Genomic DNA, 21,669 nt, shown 5'->3' with positions numbered 1-21,669 from the left:
TTCCAAAGTTGTGGCAAAATGGCTTAAGGACAACAAAGTCAAGGTATTTGAGTGGCCATCACAAAGCCCTGACCCAAATCCTATAGAGAAGTTGCGGGCAGAACTGAAAAAGCATGTGAGAGCAAGGAGGCCTACAAACCTGACTCAGTTACACCAGCTCTGTCAGGAGGAATGGACCAAAATTCACCCAGCTTATTGTGGGAAGCTTGTGGAAGGCTACCCGAAATGTTTGACCCAAGATAAATAATTTAAAGGCAATGCTACCAGATACTAATTGAGTGTATGTAAACTTCTAACCCACTGGGAATGTGATGAAAGAAATAAAAGCTGAAATAAATCATTCTCTCTACTGTTATTCTGACATTTCACATTCTTAAAATAAAGTGGTGATCCTAACTGACCTAAAACAGGGAATTGTTACTAGGATTAATTATTATTACTTATTTATTACTACACTTAAGACTTCCCATGAGGCCTCTCTAAAAGGCTGTATCGTTACTTTGATGACACAAGTGTCCCACTAAGAGACAAGTCTCAAACCCCAGATGGTCTTGGTTTCAATGCAGATAATGGTTGAGTTCCTGCAGACTTCGTTGCAGATGATCTTACAACACCTGGAAAGCTATTCTCAACATATCAACATATTGTGCTTCTACACCTGCATTGCCTGCTGTTTGGGGTTTTAGGCTGGGTTTCTGTACATCACTTTGTGACATCAGCTGATGTAAGAAGGGCTTTATAAATACATTTGATTGATTGATTGATCAGCTAACCACATCATATGATATAGCAATCTGATGATCGACTACACAGTCAATGATGTGGCACGCAACCGTTGATTGATGCAATACAACGCCTGGGCATCTAGTTGGGTAGGAACTGTACCGTTATACAGTACTACTGATGGGTGGTTCTGGTACCTGGAATTTCGGTAGTTGTGAAAGACAAACAGACACCCACTAACCAACGCACTGTTGAATGCCAACAAACTTTTTTCAGGTGCAGAGCATATTTACCTGTACGTCATAGGTGCCGTTAAGTAACATGCGTGGTGACCTTGTAGAGTCCTGTGGCGCCCCGGTCAGGGCGGTGTAGGACGGGGGCCGTGTCGTGTCTTTGGCGTGTTGGCTCTCTGAGGAGAAGCCCACCATGTTGTGCAGGGCCAGTATCTTAGTGTCCAGCTCTGCGTCCTGCCGTGTGCGGTTGTGCAGGCCAAGATGGTACTTCCGATAGTGCTTGACCAGGTCCGTGGGGTCGTTCCCGTAGTAACCGTACCCACAGATGTTGCACTTGAAGTCCTGCAGTTTGGGAGAGCAGGGTGGGGCTACCCCTGTCTCGGCCCCCAGGTGGCTGGGCGTGATGTTCTCGGCCCCCTTGCCTGCCCCCCTATGTGGGTGGAGGGGGTGTAGCAAGGGGTATCCAGAGCCCTCCACCCCACCCTGGTGGACTGAAGTCCCCCCTGTGGGGCTGTAGGAGGTGTCCTTGTCCTCCCCGTTACTGGTGACGCCCTGGACGATGACACCCCTCCCTCGGGCGCCCAGCAGCAACCCCTCCCTGACACCCACCCTTTCTCCCCCTCCTCTCTCCCCGACCTTCCCCAGCAGCAGCTCCCCCGCCGGGCTGCGTGCCTGTGTCCTGTCCCCCTCATCTGGTTCTGATCTGAGAGGAGACGGAGACACAGCCCCGTCGGGCCCGGCCCAGGATGGGAGCGCCGGCAGATCTGAGCCTGTCACCTCGTGGCAGGGGAAGGACGCTACATTTCCTCCCTTCTTGTGGCTAGGGTAATTAAAGACAGGCCTGTCGGTGTTTACTGTCGCCGCTGTTCCCACTCCTCCGCCGCCCCTCCCTCCTCCCTCCCGTTTGATGGAGCCTGAGACGGAGCCCGGGGAGGATGAGGAGTCCTCCTGCTCGTCTGGGACTGGAACGTGGGCCCGACCTAGTTCGGCCGGCAGCAGCCCGTCGGCACCGTTGGGCTCTGAGGCCCGGCTCCCGGCACTGTCCTCGCTATCTGGCCCGGTGGCCTCCGCGGCCAGAGCCTCACCTTCTCCTTCTTCCTCACCGCCGAAGCTTCTCAAAGGGGGGTTCTTTTTCCTCACCATATCTGCAGGCAGGCAGCATAGACACACAGACAGAATGGTTTAGTGTCACACTTCCTTGAGGAATAGGTATATTAAACATAGAGGAATAGGTATATTAAACATAGAGGAATAGGTATATTAAACATAGAGGAATAGGTATATTAAACATAGAGGAATAGGTATATTAAACATAGAGGAATAGGTATATTAAACATAGAGGAATAGGTATATTAAACATAGAGGAATAGGTATATTAAACATAGAGGAATAGGTATATTAAACATAGAGGAATAGGTATATTAAACATAGAGGAATATGTATATTAAACATAGAGGAATGGGTATATTAAACATAGAGGAATAGGTATATTAAACATAGAGGAATAGGTATATTAAACATAGAGGAATGGGTATATTAAACATAGAGGAATAGGTATATTAAACATAGAGGAATAGGTATATTAAACATAGAGGAATAGGTATATTAAACATAGAGGAATAGGTATATTAAACATAGAGGAATGGGTATATTAAACATAGAGGAATAGGTATATTAAACATAGAGAAATGGGTATATTAAACATAGAGAAATAGGTATATTAAACATAGAGGAATAGGTATATTAAACATAGAGGAGAGGAATAGGTATATTAAGCAGAGAGGAATAGTTATATTAAACATAGAGGAGAGGAATAGGTATATTAAACATAGAGGAATAGATATATTAAACATAGAGGAGAGGAATAGGTATATTAAACATAGAGGAATGGGTATATTAAACACAGAGGAATAGGTATATTAAACATGGAGGAATAGGTATATTAAACATAGAGGAATAGGTATATTAAACATAGAGGAATAGGTATATTAAACATGGAGGAATAGGTATATTAAACATAGAGGAATAGGTATATTAAACATAGAGGAGAGGAATAGGTATATTAAACATAGAGGAATAGGTATATTAAACATAGAGGAATAGGTATATTAAGCATAGAGGAATAGGTATATTAAACACAGAGGAATAGGTATATTAAACATAGAGGAATAGGTATATTAAACATAGAGGAATAGGTATATTAAACATAGAGGAATAGGTATATTAAACATAGAGGAATAGGTATATTAAACATAGAGGAATAGGTATATTAAACATAGAGGAGAGGAATAGGTATATTAAACATAGAGGAATAGGCATATTAAACATAGAGGAATAGGTATATTAAACATAGAGGAATAGATATATTAAACATAGAGGAATAGGTATATTAAACATAGAGGAATAGGTATATTAAACATAGAGGAATAGGTATATTAAACATAGAGGAGAGGAATAGGTATATTAAACATAGAGGAATAGGTATATTAAAAATAGAGGAGAGGAATAGGTATATTAAACATAGAGGAATAGGTATATTAAACATAGAGGAATGGGTATATTAAACATAGAGGAATAGATATATTAAACATAGAGGAATAGGTATATTAAACATAGAGGAATAGGTATATTAAACATAGAGGAATAGGTATATTAAACATAGAGGAATAGGTATATTAAACATAGAGGAATAGGTATATTAAACATAGAGGAATAGGTATATTAAACATAGAGGAATAGGTATATTAAACATAGAGGAATAGGTATATTAAACATAGAGGAATAGGTATATTAAACATAGAGGAATAGGTATATTAAACATAGAGGAATGGGTATATTAAACATAGAGGAATAGGTATATTAAACATAGAGGAATAGGTATATTAAACATAGAGGAATGGGTATATTAAACATAGAGGAATAGGTATATTAAACATAGAGGAATAGGTATATTAAACATAGAGGAATAGGTATATTAAACATAGAGGAATAGGTATATTAAACATAGAGGAATGGGTATATTAAACATAGAGGAATAGGTATATTAAACATAGAGAAATGGGTATATTAAACATAGAGAAATAGGTATATTAAACATAGAGGAATAGGTATATTAAACATAGAGGAGAGGAATAGGTATATTAAGCAGAGAGGAATAGTTATATTAAACATAGAGGAGAGGAATAGGTATATTAAACATAGAGGAATAGATATATTAAACATAGAGGAGAGGAATAGGTATATTAAACATAGAGGAATGGGTATATTAAACACAGAGGAATAGGTATATTAAACATGGAGGAATAGGTATATTAAACATAGAGGAATAGGTATATTAAACATAGAGGAATAGGTATATTAAACATGGAGGAATAGGTATATTAAACATAGAGGAATAGGTATATTAAACATAGAGGAGAGGAATAGGTATATTAAACATAGAGGAATAGGTATATTAAACATAGAGGAGAGGAATAGGTATATTAAACATAGAGGAATAGGTATATTAAACATAGAGGAATGGGTATATTAAACATAGAGGAATAGATATATTAAACATAGAGGAATAGGTATATTAAACATAGAGGAATAGGTATATTAAACATAGAGGAATAGGTATATTAAACATAGAGGAATAGGTATATTAAACATAGAGGAATAGGTATATTAAACATAGAGGAATAGGTATATTAAACATAGAGGAATAGGTATATTAAACATAGAGGAATAGGTATATTAAACATAGAGGAGAGGAATAGGTATATTAAACATAGAGGAATAGGTATATTAAACATAGAGGAATAGGTATATTAAACATAGAGGAATAGATATATTAAACATAGAGGAATAGGTATATTAAACATAGAGGAATAGGTATATTAAACATAGAGGAATAGGTATATTAAACATAGAGGAGAGGAATAGGTATATTAAACATAGAGGAATAGGTATATTAAACATAGAGGAGAGGAATAGGTATATTAAACATAGAGGAATAGGTATATTAAACATAGAGGAATGGGTATATTAAACATAGAGGAATAGATATATTAAACATAGAGGAATAGGTATATTAAACATAGAGGAATAGGTATATTAAACATAGAGGAATAGGTATATTAAACATAGAGGAATAGGTATATTAAACATAGAGGAATAGGTATATTAAACATAGAGGAATAGGTATATTAAACATATAGGAATATGTATATTAAACATAGAGGAATAGGTATATTAAACATAGAGGAATAGGTATATTAAACATAGAGGAATGGGTATATTAAACATAGAGGAATAGGTATATTAAACATAGAGGAATAGGTATATTAAACATAGAGGAATGGGTATACTAAACATAGAGGAATAGGTATATTAAACATAGAGGAATAGGTATATTAAACATAGAGGAATAGGTATATTAAACATAGAGGAATAGGTATATTAAACATAGAGGAATGGGTATATTAAACATAGAGGAATAGGTATATTAAACATAGAGAAATGGGTATATTAAACATAGAGAAATAGGTATATTAAACATAGAGGAATAGGTATATTAAACATAGAGGAGAGGAATAGGTATATTAAGCAGAGAGGAATAGTTATATTAAACATAGAGGAGAGGAATAGGTATATTAAACATAGAGGAATAGATATATTAAACATAGAGGAGAGGAATAGGTATATTAAACATAGAGGAATGGGTATATTAAACACAGAGGAATAGGTATATTAAACATGGAGGAATAGGTATATTAAACATAGAGGAATAGGTATATTAAACATAGAGGAATAGGTATATTAAACATGGAGGAATAGGTATATTAAACATAGAGGAATAGGTATATTAAACATAGAGGAGAGGAATAGGTATATTAAACATAGAGGAATAGGTATATTAAACATAGAGGAATAGGTATATTAAACATAGAGGAATAGGTATATTAAACATAGAGGAATAGGTATATTAAACATAGAGGAATAGGTATATTAAACATAGAGGAATAGACTCCCCATGTAACTGCATGCAACGGCTGAGGGAAAATGATTACGTGAACTGGATCTCTATTCAAGAACCACAGCAATTGAAGTCTGTACCAAGTAAGATGGAGACAGTGGTAGTTTAGTTTTTTTTGTCTCTCTCTCTCTCTCTCTCTCTCTCTCTCTCTCTCTCTCTCTCTCTCTCTCTCTCTCTCTCGTTCTCTCTCTTTCTCTCGCTCTTACAATCAGCGCATAAAAACTTTCAAGAGTTCCTCCACTAAATACAACAAAGCAAAAAAATATGGTATTTTTTTCGTACAGTTTAAAACAATGACTGCCATTCAGCTCTGGTCCATAAACACAACCCCTCCTCTATAACCAGTAACAACACCAGTTGCTGAATGTTGTTGATGGCATTTTGATCAGTAAAATCTGTCTGCCTTTAGTTAATGATAAGTCTTGTGACGTGTCAGCTAAAGAAGTGGAATATTAAGATATAAGGAATGCAGAAAGTGATCATAGTGTTGGATTACTGTCCATGTGTATGTCTACCAGAGAACGGGGACGAATATTAAGATATAAGGAATGCAGAGAGTGATCATAGTGTTGGATTACTGTCCATGTGTATGTCTAGCAGAGAACGGGGACGAATATTAAGATAAAAGGAATGCAGAAAGTGATCATAGTGTTGGATTACTGTCCATGTGTATGTCTAGCAGAGAACGGGGACGAATATTAAGATATAAGGAAAGCAGAAAGTGATCATAGTGTTGGATTACTGTCCATGTGTATGTCTAGCAGAGAACGGGGACGAATATTAAGATATAAGGAATGCAGAGAGTGATCATAGTGTTGGATTACTGTCCATGTGTATGTCTAGCAGAGAACGGGGATGAATATTAAGATATAAGGAATGCAGAAAGTGATCATAGTGTTGGATTACTGTCCATGTGCATGTCTAGCAGAGAACAAGGACGAATATTAAGATATAAGGAATGCAGAGAGTGATCATAGTGTTGGATTACTGTCCATGTGTATGTCTAGCAGAGAACGGGGACGAATATTAAGATATAAGGAATGCAGAAAGTGATCATAGTGTTGGATTACTGTCCATGTGTATGTCTAGCAGAGAACGGGGACGAATATTAAGATATAAGGAATGCAGAAAGTGATCATAGTGTTGGATTACTGTCCATGTGTATGTCTAGCAGAGAACGAGGACGAATATTAAGATATAAGGAATGCAGAGAGTGATCATAGTGTTGGATTACTGTCCATGTGTATGTCTAGCAGAGAACGGGGACGAATATTAAGATATAAGGAATGCAGAGAGTGATCATAGTGTTGGATTACTGTCCATGTGTATGTCTAGCAGAGAACGGGGACGAATATTAAGATATAAGGAATGCAGAGAGTGATCATAGTGTTGGATTACTGTCCATGTGTATGTCTAGCAGAGAACGGGGACGAATATTAAGATATAAGGAATGCAGAAAGTGATCATAGTGTTGGATTACTGTCCATGTGCATGTCTAGCAGAGAACGAGGACGAAATAAAACAAACCATTAAGTCGGATTTGCTACGGTACAACCTGAATGAATTGAATATGTAGGACGGAGGAGGTCAGCATGAGAGCAATGTCCAGTTTGTTTCAGTTTGTTTCAGTGTGTGTGTGTGTCTAAATTCACTCAAACCCCAATTCTCTCATTCCAGGGTGCTTAGAATTTCTCATAATGCAAGTCTTATTCCTTCTCCAGTGAAACATATGGAGAGTCATTTTGTAGGTTGTAAATAAAATGAGTATTAAATAAAGCAAAGTATGTTTGTAAAGGGGCAATGACTAAACCAGTGTTCATAAAAGCTGCAGGAAAAATGTGAAGCAACAGATCCAACAGACATTTCACCAGTTACCCTGTTTCAATCATTACCAAGTCACTGTTGGATCTCTACCATCACTCTGCCACCACTGGAATGTACAACTACAAAAGCATGTTATTCATCAAAATAAACTAATTGACTTGATTAATCAACAATGAAACCAGAATAATTGGCCTAGTGTTTAAAAGGCATTATTTTGTACTCGTTCTCTGGAGCAGAAACACACTTATAATAAACGGCTTACAATCCACTACCAACAGACGTTGACCCCGAAAACGAACACTTACAAGAGTTGAAATTAAACTGGCCTGAAAACTATGGGGATTGTGTAAATTTGTCCCAGAGTTTGGAATGGCTTTCTCATGGCCTTAATTATCGAATCACACCCCTCGAAATGGCTTGCAATCATTAACCTCTGAAAATTTGCCCAAAGGCAAACTCAAAAATAGTACACAAGAAAGAGAGTGTACCTGACGCACGTCAGCCCGGCTTCAACAGGGAAAAGGTCTTCAAGCAAATAATGGAATCGTCATTCAACAACAAATCAATGTTTCACTATAGTTAAAGTAAGGAAAGTGACAGCTGATCTGTGTCCAGAAGAATACCAGACTACTGGTGGTTAACACAATAGTCCCTCTCATCCCACCCCCACACGGAGCAGAAGAATCGTCGGGATTTCTACTTTCAATAAACTTCGGATCAATGTAAGCCCTCCAAAAAATGTGATATCATCCTTAATCACATCTCAGACAAAATAATCTTCTAAAGCACTGTTCATTACCCAGAAGCATTGTGTCTAGCTCTTTTGTAATATCACCAGGAAGCAGTGAGAGAAGAGCTTTAGTGGTTCTATACAAGGCTCAAGTTCCTCAACAGAGGAGTGTGATTTAGCATGAAATGTCTCCCGACTCATAAAAGAGAAACGTTTTTTTATCCCTGATATGTAATACAATTACACTACAGGAAAAGGAGGTCCGAGCCCCATTCTCATCAACAAGGCTGTAGTGGAACAGGTTGAGAGCTTCAAGCTCCTTGGTGTTCACATCACCAACAAACTACCATGGTCCAAACACAAGACAGTTGTGAAGAGGGCACGACAAAGCCTATTCCCCCTCAGGAGATTGAAAAGATTTGGCATGGGTCCTCAGATCCTCAAAAGGTTTTACAGCTGCAACATCGAGAGCATACTGACTGGTTGCATCACTGCCTGGTACGGCAACTGCTCGGCCTCCGACCGCAAAGCACTACAGAGGATAGTGCTTACGGCACAGTACATCACTGGGGCTAAGCTGCCTGCCATCCATGACCTCTATATCAGGCAGTGTCAGAGGAAGGCCCTAAAAAGTGTCAAAGACTCCAGCCACCCTAGTCATAGACTGTTCTCTCTGCTACCGCACAGCAAGCGGTACCGGATCGCCAAGTCGAGGTCCATAAGGCTTCGTAACAGCTTCTACCCCCAAGCCATAAGACTCCTGAACAGCTAATCAAAGGGCTACACAGACCCCTCTTTTACACTGCTGCTACTCTCTCGCATTTCACTGTAAGGTCTGCTACACCTGTTGTAGTCAGCATTTCACTGCAAGGTCTACTACACCTGTTGTATTCAGCATTTCACTGTAAGGTCTACTACACCTGTTGTATTCAGCATTTCACTGTAAGGTCTACTACACCTGTTGTATTCAGCATCTCACTGTAAGGTCTACTACACCTGTTGTATTCAGCATTTCACTGTACGGTCTACTACACCTGTTGTATTCAGCATTTCACTGTAAGGTTAACTACTGCTGTTGTATTCAGCATTTCACTGTACGGTCTACTACACCAGTTGTATTCAGCATTTCACTGTAAGGTCTACTACACCTGTTGTATTCAGCATTTCACTGTAAGGTCTACTATACCTGTTGTATTCAGCATTTGACTGTAAGGTCTACGACACCTGTTGTATTCAGCATTTCACTGTAAGGTCTACTACACCTGTTGTATTCAGCATTTCACTGTAAGGTCTACTACACCTGTTGTATTCAGCATTTCACTGTAAGGTCTACTACACCTGTTGTATTCAGCATTTCACTGTAAGGTCTACTATACCTGTTGTATTCAGCATTTCACTGTAAGGTCTATGACACCTGTTGTATTCAGCATTTCACTGTAAGGTCTACTATACCTGTTGTATTCAGAATTTCACTGTAAGGTCTACGACACCTGTTGTATTCAGCATTTCACTGTAAGGTCTACTACAACTGTTGTATTCGGTGCATGTGACAAATACAATTTGTTATGATTTGATAATTTTGCATGACAATATCGTCACAGAAGCCACTTAAGATCATCTTATTTCGCATTGCATGGTAAAACTGAATTGTATGGTACAACTGAAATGTATGGTACAACTGAATTGTATGGTACAACTGAAATGTAAGGTAAAATTGAAATGGAAGTGTGGAAAAAAAACATTTCACACCTGCCATTTCAGATGCATGAAAAGATGTTTTCCACGGCCCGCTGGGCTATAATCAATAACATGCCTAGTGATGGAGCTGCGAGCGGCAAAGCGGAAAGAGAGAGCCGCTTCATCTCCTATTACATCTCCACGTGGCGCATCCAGAAGAGGACTGGCCACCCCTCAGAGCCTGGTTCCTCTCTAGGTTTCTATTCTCTACGCGGCACAGCCAGAAGAGGACTGGCCACCCCTCAGAGCCTGGTTCCTCTCTAGGTTTCTATTCTCTAAGCGGCGCAGCCAGAAGAGGACTGGCCACCCCTCAGAGCCTGGTTCCTCTCTAGGTTTCTATTCTCTACGCGGCACAGCCAGAAGAGGACTGGCCACCCCTCAGAGCCTGGTTCCTCTCTAGGTTTCTATTCTCTACGCGGCGCAGCCAGAAGAGGACTGGCCACCCATCAGAGCCTGGTTCCTCTCTAGGTTTCTATTCTCTACGCGACACAGCCAGAAGAGGACTGGCCACCCCTCAGAGCCTGGTTCCTCTCTAGGTTTCTATTCTCTACGCGGCACAGCCAGAAGAGGACTGGCCACCCCTCAGAGCCTGGTTCCTCTCTAGGTTTCTATTCTCTACGCGGCACAGCCAGAAGAGGACTGGCCACCCCTCAGAGCCTGGTTTCTCTCTAGGTATCTATTCTCTACGCGACACAGCCAGAAGAGGACTGGCCACCCCTCAGAGCCTGGTTCCTCTCTAGGTTTCTATTCTCTACGCGGCACAGCCAGAAGAGGACTGGCCACCCCTCAGAGCCTGATTCCTCTCTAGGTTTCTATTCTCTACGCGGCACATCCAGAAGAGGACTGGCCACCCCTCAGAGCCTGGTTCCTCTCTAGGTTTCTATTCTCTACGCGGCACATCCAGAAGAGGACTGGCCACCCCTCAGAGCCTGGTTCCTCTCTAGGTTTCTATTCTCTACGCGGCACAGCCAGAAGAGGACTGGCCACCCCTCAGAGCCTGGTTCCTCTCTAGGTTTCTATTCTCTACGCGGCACAGCCAGAAGAGGACTGGCCACCCCTCAGAGCCTGGTTCCTCTAGGTTTCTTCCTAGGTTCTGGCCTTTCTAGGGAGTTTTTCCTAGCCAACGTGCTTCTACACCTGCATTGCTTGCTGTTTGGGGTTTTAGGCTGGGTTTCTGTACAGCACTTTGTGACATCAGCTGATGTAAGAAGGGCTTTATAAATACATTTGTTTGATTGATACACCACAGTGATACACACCGCAGTGACACACACCACAGTGACACACACCACAGTGACACACACCACAGTGACATACACCACAGTGATATACACCACAGTGATATACACCACAGTGACACACACCACAGTGATATACACCACAGTGATACACACCACAGTGATATACACCACAGTGATATACACCACAGTGACACACACCACAGTGATACTCACCACAGTGATATACACCACAGTGATATACACCACAGTGAAACACGCCACAGTGAAACACGCCACAGGTGACACACACCACAGTGATATACACCACAGTGACACACACCACAAGTGACACACACCACAGTGATACACACCATAGTGATATACACCACAGTGACACACACCACAGTGATACTCACCACAGTGATATACACCACAGTGACACACACCACAGTGATACACACCACAGCGATATACACCACAGTGATACTCACCACAGTGATATACATGCTCATTTGTAACGAGGCAATACCATAACAAAATATGTAATCTTAAATGTCAAAATAGGACGTCCTGTTTCATTACCTCTCTCTCTCTCTCTCTGTCTATCTTTCTCTCCTCTGTAGGAGAAGCCTTGATGGGTTCTCCTTAGGACACGGATGCCCGGCTCCTCCCTCCCTTCCTTCCCCTGATGAAGTCTTTAGTGTGGCGGAAAATTTATGTTGGGGGACCCTGTCCCTCTCTCTCCCTCTCTCTCCATCTTCTGGCTCAATGTTCATAGTGTTTTAGTTAGTGAAGCCTGGGCCAGGTGTTCAACATTAGCTTCAAGGCATTTCAGGCCTCTGTGATGTTTTTAGGTTAACAGCATACAGTGGGGCAAAAAAGTATTTAGTCAGCCACCAATTGTGCAAGTTCTCCCACTTAAAAAGATGAGAGGCCTGTAATTTTCATCATAGGTACACTTCAACTATGACAGACAAAATGAGAAAAAGAAATCCTGAAGATCACATTGTAGAATTTTTAATGAATTTATTTGCAAATTATGGTGGAAAATAAGTATTTGGTCAATAACAAAAGTTTATCTCAATACTTTGTTTTATACCCTTTGTTGGCAATGACAGAGGTCAAACGTTTTCTGTATATCAGTAGCCTCCCGAGTGGCGCAGCGGTCTAAGGCACTGCGTCACTACAGACCCGGGTTCGATCCCAGGCTGTGTTGCAGCCGGCCGTGACCGGGAGACCCATGAGGCGGTACACAATTGGCCATGTGTCATCCGGGTTAGGGGAGGGTTTGGCCAGCTGGGAGTTCCTTGTCCCATTGCGCTCTAGCGACTCCTGTGGCGGGCTGGGCGCATTGCACGCTGACACGGTCACCAGTTGTATGGTGTTTCCTCCGACACATTGGTTGGCTTCCAGGTTAAGTGGGCATTGTGTCAAGAAGCAGTGCGGCTGTGTTTTTTCCATTTATATTTCGATGTTGGGCATTAGCACATTAGCAAGTGGGGTGCACCGATAGGTGTCACCTCGTTAGTCAGTGTTACACCTGTGCTGGCTGCCATCTTGTTCGTGGGAATGTGTTTCACCTGTGCTGGCCCGGGTGATAGTAAGAGTGGCTGGCCCAGGTGATAGTGAGAGTGGTTGGCCCAGGTTATAGTAAGAGTGGCTGGCCCAGGTTATAGTAAGAGAGGCTGGCCCAGGTGATAGTAAGAGTGGCTGGCCCAGGTGATAGTAATAGTGGCTGGCCCAGGTGATAGTAAGAGTGGCTGGCCCAGGTGATAGTAAGAGTGGCTGGCCCAGGTGATAGTAAGAGTGGCTGGCCCAGGTGATATTAAGAGTGGCTGACCCAGGTGATATTAAGAGTGGCTGGCCCAGGTTATAGTAAGAGTGGCTGGCCCAGGTGATAGTAAGAGTGGCTGACCCAGGTGATATTAAGAGTGGCTGGCCCAGGTTATAGTAAGAGTGGCTGGCCCAGGTTATAGTAAGAGTGGCTGGCCCAGGTGATATTAAGAGTGGCTGACCCAGGTGATATTAAGAGTGGCTGGCCCAGGTTATAGTAAGAGTGGCTGGCCCAGGTGATAGTAAGAGTGGCTGACCCAGGTGATATTAAGAGTGGCTGGCCCAGGTTATAGTAAGAGTGGCTGGCCCAGGTGATATTAAGAGTGGCTGGCCCAGGTGATAGTAAGAGTGGCTGGCCCAGGTTATAGTAAGAGTGGCTGGCCCAGGTGATAGTAAGAGTGGCTGGCCCAGGTGATAGTAAGAGTGGCTGGCCCAGGTTATAGTAAGAGTGGCTGGCCCAGGTGATAGTAAGAGTGGCTGGCCCAGGTTATAGTAAGAGTGGCTGGCCCAGGTGATAGTAAGAGTGGCTGGCCCAGGTTATAGTAAGAGTGGCTGGCCCAGGTGATATTAAGAGTGGCTGACCCAGGTGATAGTAAGAGTGGCTGACCCAGGTGATAGTAAGAGTGGCTGGCCCAGGTGATAGTAAGAGTGGCTGGCCCAGGTTATAGTAAGAGTGGCTGGCCCAGGTTATAGTAAGAGTGGCTGGCCCAGGTTATAGTAAGAGTGGCTGGCCCAGGTTATAGTAAGAGTGGCTGGCCCAGGTTATAGTAAGAGTGGCTGACCCAGGTGATATTAAGAGTGGCTGGCCCAGGTGATATTAAGAGTGGCTGGCCCAGTGCTCCAGTTGTCTTAAGAGAGGTGCAGGGTTAACACCTTTAGTTGGCTCCCTATTTGATATCCTTTGCTCCCCTTTCGGTTTGCTTCCTGTCTGAATACCCCTGTATATGACATATATGGTATACTGCCCAAGACTAGTCTGTACTCTTGCATGTCACTTGATTGATGATTCCTGCATCATTGCATCGTAAGGTGTGATCAGGAGTAGGTCGTGAGACACAACAGGGAACAGATCATTCATTATCCTTTAACAAACTACATACTTTCATTATGCATACAACAGCAGCACAGGAAAAACAATGTTCATTCCTTTACAATTCATTAGCATCCATTGTCATGCACCACAGAAGTCCGGTATAGTATAGTGTATGGAAGTCAACTTATGCAGTGTAAACATTTATTGTGACGCATGATCTGGCCTTCAATGACAAAAGTATGATACTCAATCAGAACACAATCTGAGCAATGAAGGATAACTTAACAACTCTGAAAGTGCACACTGTATAGTTGTCCATTGTGACTCACTTGTGGCGCTCTGATTCTACAGAGGTACAGAACAACAGTTCTCTTCAAGGACAAACACCTCTACAGTCAACATTTTGGGGGTGTACTTGTACATCAAGCTGCAGACCTAGTCCTACTGTATCCATTCAGTCTCAAACAGACCTAGTCCTACTGTATCCATTCAGTCTCAAACAGACCTAGTCCTACTGTATCCATTCAGTCTCAAACAGACCTAGTCCTACTGTATCCATTCAGTCTCAAACAGACCTAGTCCTACTGTATCCATTCAGTCTCAAACAGACCTAATCCTACTGTATCCATTCAGTCTCAAACAGACCTAGTCCTACTGTATCCATTCAGTCTCAAACAGACCTAGTCCTACTGTATCCATTCAGACAGTCTCAAACAGACCTAGTCCTACTGTATCCATTCAGACAGTCTCAAACAGACCTAGTCCTACTGTATCCATTCAGTCTCAAACAGACCTAGTCCTATTGTATCCATTCAGTCTCAAACATACCTAGTCCTACTGTATCCATTCAGTCTCAAACAGACCTAGTCCTACTGTATCCATTCAGACAGTCTCAAACAGACCTAGTCCTACTGTATCCATTCAGACAGTCTCAAACAGACCTAGTCCTACTGTATCCATTCAGACAGTCTCAAACATACCTAGTCCTACTGTATCCATTCAGTCTCAAACAGACCTAATCCTACTGTATCCATTCAGTCTCAAACAGACCTAGTCCTACTGTATCCATTCAGTCTCAAACAGACCTAGTCCTATTGTATCCATTCAGTCTCAAACAGACCTAGTCCTACTGTATCCATTCAGTCTCAAACAGACCTAGTCCTACTGTATCCATTCAGTCTCAAACAGACCTAATCCTACTGTATCCATTCAGTCTCAAACAGACCTAGTCCTACTGTATCCATTCAGTCTCAAACAGACCTAATCCTACTGTATCCATTCAGTCTCAAACAGACCAAGTCCTACTGTATCCATTCAGTCTCAAACAGACCTAGTCCTACTGTATCCATTCAGACAGTCTCAAACAGACCTAGTCCTACTGTATCCATTCAGACAGTCTCAAACAGACCTAATCCTACTGTATCCATTCAGTCTCAAACAGACCTAGTCCTACTGTATCCATTCAGTCTCAAACAGACCTAATCCTACTGTATCCATTCAGTCTCAAACAGACCAAGTCCTACTGTATCCATTCAGTCTCAAACAGACCAAGTCCTACTGTATCCATTCAGTCTCAAACAGACCTAGTCCTACTGTATCCATTCAGACAGTCTCAAACAGACCTAGTCCTACTGTATCCATTCAGACAGTCTCAAACAAACCTAGTCCTATTGTATCCATTCAGTCTCAAACATACCTAGTCCTACTGTATCCATTCAGTCTCAAACAGACCTAGTCCTACTGTATCCATTCAGTCTCAAACAGACCTAGTCCTACTGTATCCATTCAGTCTCAAACAGACCTAGTCCTACTGTATCCATTCAGTCTCAAACAGACCTAGTCCTACTGTATCCATTCAGTCTCAAACAGACCTAGTCCTACTGTATCCATTCAGTCTCAAACAGACCTAGTCCTACTGTATCCATTCAGTCTCAAACAGACCTAGTCCTACTGTATCCATTCAGACAGTCTCAAACAGACCTAGTCCTACTGTATCCATTCAGTCTCAAACAGACCTAGTCCTACTGTATCCATTCAGACAGTCTCAAACAGACCTAGTCCTACTGTATCCATTCAGTCTCAAACAGACCTAGTCCTACTGTATCCATTCAGTCTCAAACAGACCTAGTCCTACTGTATCCATTCAGACAGTATCAAACAGACCTAGTCCTACTGTATCCATTCAGACAGTCTCAAACAAACCTAGTCCTATTGTATCCATTCAGTCTCAAACATACCTAGTCCTACTGTATCCATTCAGTCTCAAACAGACCTAGTCCTACTGTATCCATTCAGTCTCAAACAGACCTAGTCCTACTGTATCCATTCAGTCTCAAACAGACCTAGTCCTACTGTATCCATTCAGTCTCAAACAGACCTAGTCCTACTGTATCCATTCAGTCTCAAACAGACCTAGTCCTACTGTATCCATTCAGTCTCAAACAGACCTAGTCCTACTGTATCCATTCAGTCTCAAACAGACCTAGTCCTACTGTATCCATTCAGTCTCAAACAGACCTAGTCCTACTGTATCCATTCAGTCTCAAACAGACCTAGTCCTACTGTATCCATTCAGACAGTCTCAAACAGACCTAGTCCTACTGTATCCATTCAGTCTCAAACAGACCTAGTCCTACTGTATCCATTCAGTCTCAAACAGACCTAGTCCTACTGTATCCATTCAGACAGTATCAAACAGACCTAGTCCTACTGTATCCATTCAGACAGTCTCAAACAGACCTAGTCCTACTGTATCCATTCAGACAGTCTCAAACAGACCTAGTCCTACTGTATCCATTCAGACAGTCTCAAACAGACCTAGTCCTACTGTATCCATTCCCATAATCCTTGTTTCTATTCACTACAGGTTTGACCATGTCTCAGTCAGAACTTGTGTGTCATCCAGAGGGGTCCAAACATGACCAGGGGTCATACACACAGCTGGAGGACCCCCCAGACCCTCCTCACCGTCCCCGTGTAGATCCTCTCGGGCCCAGGGACAAACCCAGGCTGAGCTGGGAGGAAGGGAAAGGAGGAATGTTTATTAAAACTGCATGACCCCTTTCATCATTTAACCATGTATTTAGAAATGCACCGTAGGGAGAAACGAACACACACACACTCACACACACACACTCTCACACACACACACACACACACACACACACACACACACACACACACACACACACACACACACACACACACACACACACACACACACACACACACAGAGAGAGAGAGAGAGACAGACAAACACACACACACAGACAAACACACATACACAGACAAACACACATACACAGCCCCCCCCCCCCATTTCACTTCCCTACTATTTGCAGCTTCTTAAATCTCTGTGATATAAAATACCTATCCTGATTGCGTTCTGTCTCCGGTGGGAGAGATATGGACATGAACACATCCCTAATGAAATAACTCAGAGGCTCATAAGCCCTGGGAAGGGAGTGGGAACCAAACAGAAAACCTCTCAAAGAGCCATATTGACAGACAGACAGACAGACCCACTAGGTCTGTTTGCTTCTACTCAGTCTAGCTCCGCGGCCTGCTATTTCAATAAGGGAGCGAAAACGAGACTATATGACACAATCTCTCTTGGCTGGCTGACAAACTGCCTGACTGGTGTTAGTCTGTCGGTGTTTCTTCTAGTCTCTCAGTAGCAGTATATTCAGCAGGCAGCACTGTGGAGACAGGCCCCCGCTACGGTCTGTGTGAATACCATGTGTGTATTGTCACGTCTAAGAGAGCTCTGCCAGTCCCACCTTTCTCCTTCTTTCCTCCTTTTTAACGGCGCTTTTTCTCTCGTTTCTTTTTGACATCATCGTTTATGATGTCACTGCTGCCACGGGCTTTGTGTTCGAAGAGGCCCAGCCGCCAGACCCCAAATCTTTCTTTCTTTTAATCTCATTTGCAACATTAGGAATAAATCACATTACTGTCACAGGAGTAATGTTACGACCGCGAGGAGGGTCTATGGGAAAACACATATGCAAGATTGAGTGTGCGCAATTAATTATCATAAGAAATACATGTCAAACGGCAGAGTCTTGGTGAAGACTCACCCTGCCTTATGAGAAACACACACTTAAGGCGGCCGCATGCTTCCCATCCGAAACCGTTTACAACAGTTTGTGCGTATATTATTACGACATTTTGTCTGTTTTTGTTTGTCTTCGGCAAGGCTTTTTTCGCCTGTTTTGTGCACGCCACATATCGCCGCAAGCCGAATTTTGATAGCCGAAGTCTAGCCCCTCGTCGATCATTGGTCAACAGTGGGGATTCTTCAATCAAGTGTTTGTTGCCACTCAACGAGAGATCACTCGCTTTCATACACATTTTTTCACCTGAGAAATACTGCCCCAAACAGCTCAGTTAGATGTCAAATAGCGCGACTAAGATCTCCTCGGCAAGAACATCAAAATGAACGACAGATTTCTTGAGTTAGATTATTCTAACTATTTTGAGGAAGTGTATACTGGCTACGGCGTCTCAAGATGGACAAAAAAGTACTATTGCAACGTTTTTTCTCATTTTTCTAAGTGAAGGTCTTTTCAGGGAGTATATGAGCACACTCATTCGGTTCACATAGCCGAGTTTGGCTAGGCGACAGCCAAACCGAAGCATGTGGAAGCTTTTCTTGTGCTGCCTTGTGTCACATGAATTCACCGATGGCTAAAACAAGCTTGCACATTAAAAAACAAATGACTACTAAAACAAGATAAGTACTCTGCACACTTTATTCTAAATCACTGTAACTCTTTCGTTCCTAGTGCAGATATACACGGATAAGCATAATTGTCCCTGCTGTATCATTAACCGATATACTGTAGGATTGTCTTGAAATGTGTTCTATTCAAGTCCTGGCCAAAACTTGAGAGATCAAACAAAAAATGAAAGAACTCACATCATCAAGTGATACAAATTATTGGAGAGGCAACACACACATACACACACCATTTTAGGTCAGGACTTAGCCAGCAGCATACCACCCTGCATCCCACTGCTGGCTTGCTTCAGAAGCTAAGTAGGTTTAGTCCTGGTCAGTCTCTGGATGGGAGACCAGATGCTACTGGAAGTGGTGTTGGAGGTCCAATAGGAGGCAGCCTTTCCTCTGGTCTAAAAAAAAATATCCCAATACCCCAGGGCAGTTATTGGGGACATTGCCCTGTGTAGGGTGCTGTCTTTGGCATGTTAAACAGGTGTCCTGACTCTCTGTGGTCACTAAAGATCCCATGGCGCTTATCGTAAGAGGAGGGTTGTTAACCCCTGGTGTCCTGGCTAAATTCCCAATCTGGCCATCATACCATCATGGCCACCTAATCATACCCAGATTCCAATTGGCTAATTCATTCCCCCTCCTCTCCCCTGTAACTATTCCCCAGGTCGTTGCTGTAAATGAGAATGTGTTCTCAGTCCACTTAACTAGGCTTTAATAGGCTGTGAACTGTGTTAGAATCCAGGCGTATTTCACAGGGTTTTGTGTGGGGAAATGGTGTACTCCACTGGGTTGGCTTGCTGGCTGGTTGAAGCCATTTCTTTCACCACAGAATGCCAGCACCACAACCTTACCTCAGCCATTCAAGCTGATCTGTGCCCTGTCACACGTAGCCATTTCCATTAGCAATACTGACTGCTAACAGGTCTGAGTCAACCTCTGCTCTGGAAAACACCATAAAGAGACAGCAAAATAACAACCCAGACTTTAAAAGATACTTCTAACTTATAGCAGGCCTCTGTACCGGTTGACCCCTGTATATAGTCTCGCTATTGTAATTTTACTGCTGCTCTTTAATTACTTGTTACTTTTTATTACTTATTCTTAGTCAAAAAATATATTTTTTACTGCATTGTTGGTTAAGGGCTGTGTAAGTAAGCATTTCACTGTAAGGTACCTGTTGTATTCGGGGCATGTGACTAAAACACTTTGATTTGATGCAGGGAAGTACGTCAAACTGTAGATGTTGAAATCAACGCAACTTTCAAACATATTAACTATCGTTATGAAGTCTGAGAAAATGATTCCCTAATTTTAAATCAATAAAATGACATCTCTTTCTCATGCAGACCGGTCCATCTTTAGTGGTAAAAAATTCAAATTGTTGCAAGACAGCAGGGGAGGACAGTTAAGAGTTTTCAGCCTTCCTGTTCTTGATATTAAGAGAGGGAGAGAGAGAGAGAGAGAGAGAGAGAGAGAGAGAGAGAGAGAGAGAGAGAGAGAGAGAGAGCGAGAGGGAGATATATATATATATACAGATTCTGTCCTACTCTCCATATGACACAGATTCTGTCCTACTCTCCATATGACACAGATTCTGTCCTACTCTCCATATGACACAGATTCTGTCCTACTCTCCATATGACACAGATTCTGTCCTACTCTCCATATGACACAGATGCTGGCCTACTCTCCATATGACACAGATTCTGTCCTACTCTCCATATGACACAGATTCTGTCCTACTCTCCATATGACACAGATTCTGTCCTACTCTCCATATGACACAGATTCTTTCCTACTCTCCATATGACACAGATTCTGTCCTACTCTCCATATGACACAGATTCTGTCCTACTCTCCATATGACACAGATTCTGTCCTACTCTCCATATGACACAGATGCTGGCCTACTCTCCATATGACACAGATTCTGTCCTACTCTCCATATGACACAGATTCTGTCCTACTCTTCACATGACACAGATCCTGTCCTACTCTCCATATGTCACAGACTCTTACACTTCGGTTTGAGAAGGAGAAGGAGCATCTAGACAGACTTGTATGGAAGTGTGAGTTGTAGCCTTCTTTTGAATTCTACAACTGCAGAGATGGGGCTGCTTTGGTTGAACTGACCTGGGAGAGGGAGTTTGAAATTAGACAAAAATGACCCCAGACTGGTTTTGCTGCTCTGTAAAATGGTCTATTTTGGTTTGAAAGAGAGGAATAAAGTACAATCCCTCACAATCCTGTACAATCCCTCACATTAGAGAGAGTGAAAGAGAGAGAGAGAGAGCAGATGTACAATCCTCACATTAGGGAGAGCGAGAGAGAGAGAGAGAGAGAGAGAGAGAGAGAGAGAGAGAGAGAGAGCAGATGTACAATCCCTCACATTAGGGAGAGCGAGAGAGAGAGAGAGAGAGAGAGAGAGAGAGAGAGAGAGAGCAGATGTACAATCCCTCACATTAGGGAGAGAGAGAGAGAGAGAGAGAGAGAGCAGATGTACAATCCTCACATTAGGGAGAGCGAGAGAGAGAGAGAGAGAGAGAGAGAGAGAGAGAGAGAGAGAGAGAGAGAGAGCAGATGT

At 42.3% G+C, this 21,669-nt stretch overlaps 1 protein-coding gene across 3 annotated transcripts in view; it reads right to left on the bottom strand.

The window, feature by feature from the left end:
- Positions 1-21,669, bottom strand: part of LOC135551728 (zinc finger transcription factor Trps1-like) — a 213,732-nt gene that overhangs the window by 145,262 nt on the left and 46,801 nt on the right. For all 3 annotated transcript variants that reach the window (XM_064982924.1, XM_064982925.1, XM_064982926.1), the window contains exon 3: positions 1,017-2,101. In XM_064982924.1, the coding sequence (XP_064838996.1) occupies positions 1,017-2,101 (1,085 nt within the window). The remainder of the gene's footprint in view (positions 1-1,016; positions 2,102-21,669) is intronic.

The sequence above is a fragment of the Oncorhynchus masou genome, chromosome 13, assembly GCF_036934945.1.
Source record: "Oncorhynchus masou masou isolate Uvic2021 chromosome 13, UVic_Omas_1.1, whole genome shotgun sequence".
In the NCBI taxonomy this organism is placed as follows: domain Eukaryota; kingdom Metazoa; phylum Chordata; class Actinopteri; order Salmoniformes; family Salmonidae; genus Oncorhynchus; species Oncorhynchus masou.
Note: the sequence above shows the minus strand (reverse complement) of the source record. Positions and strands in the feature narration are given on the sequence as shown.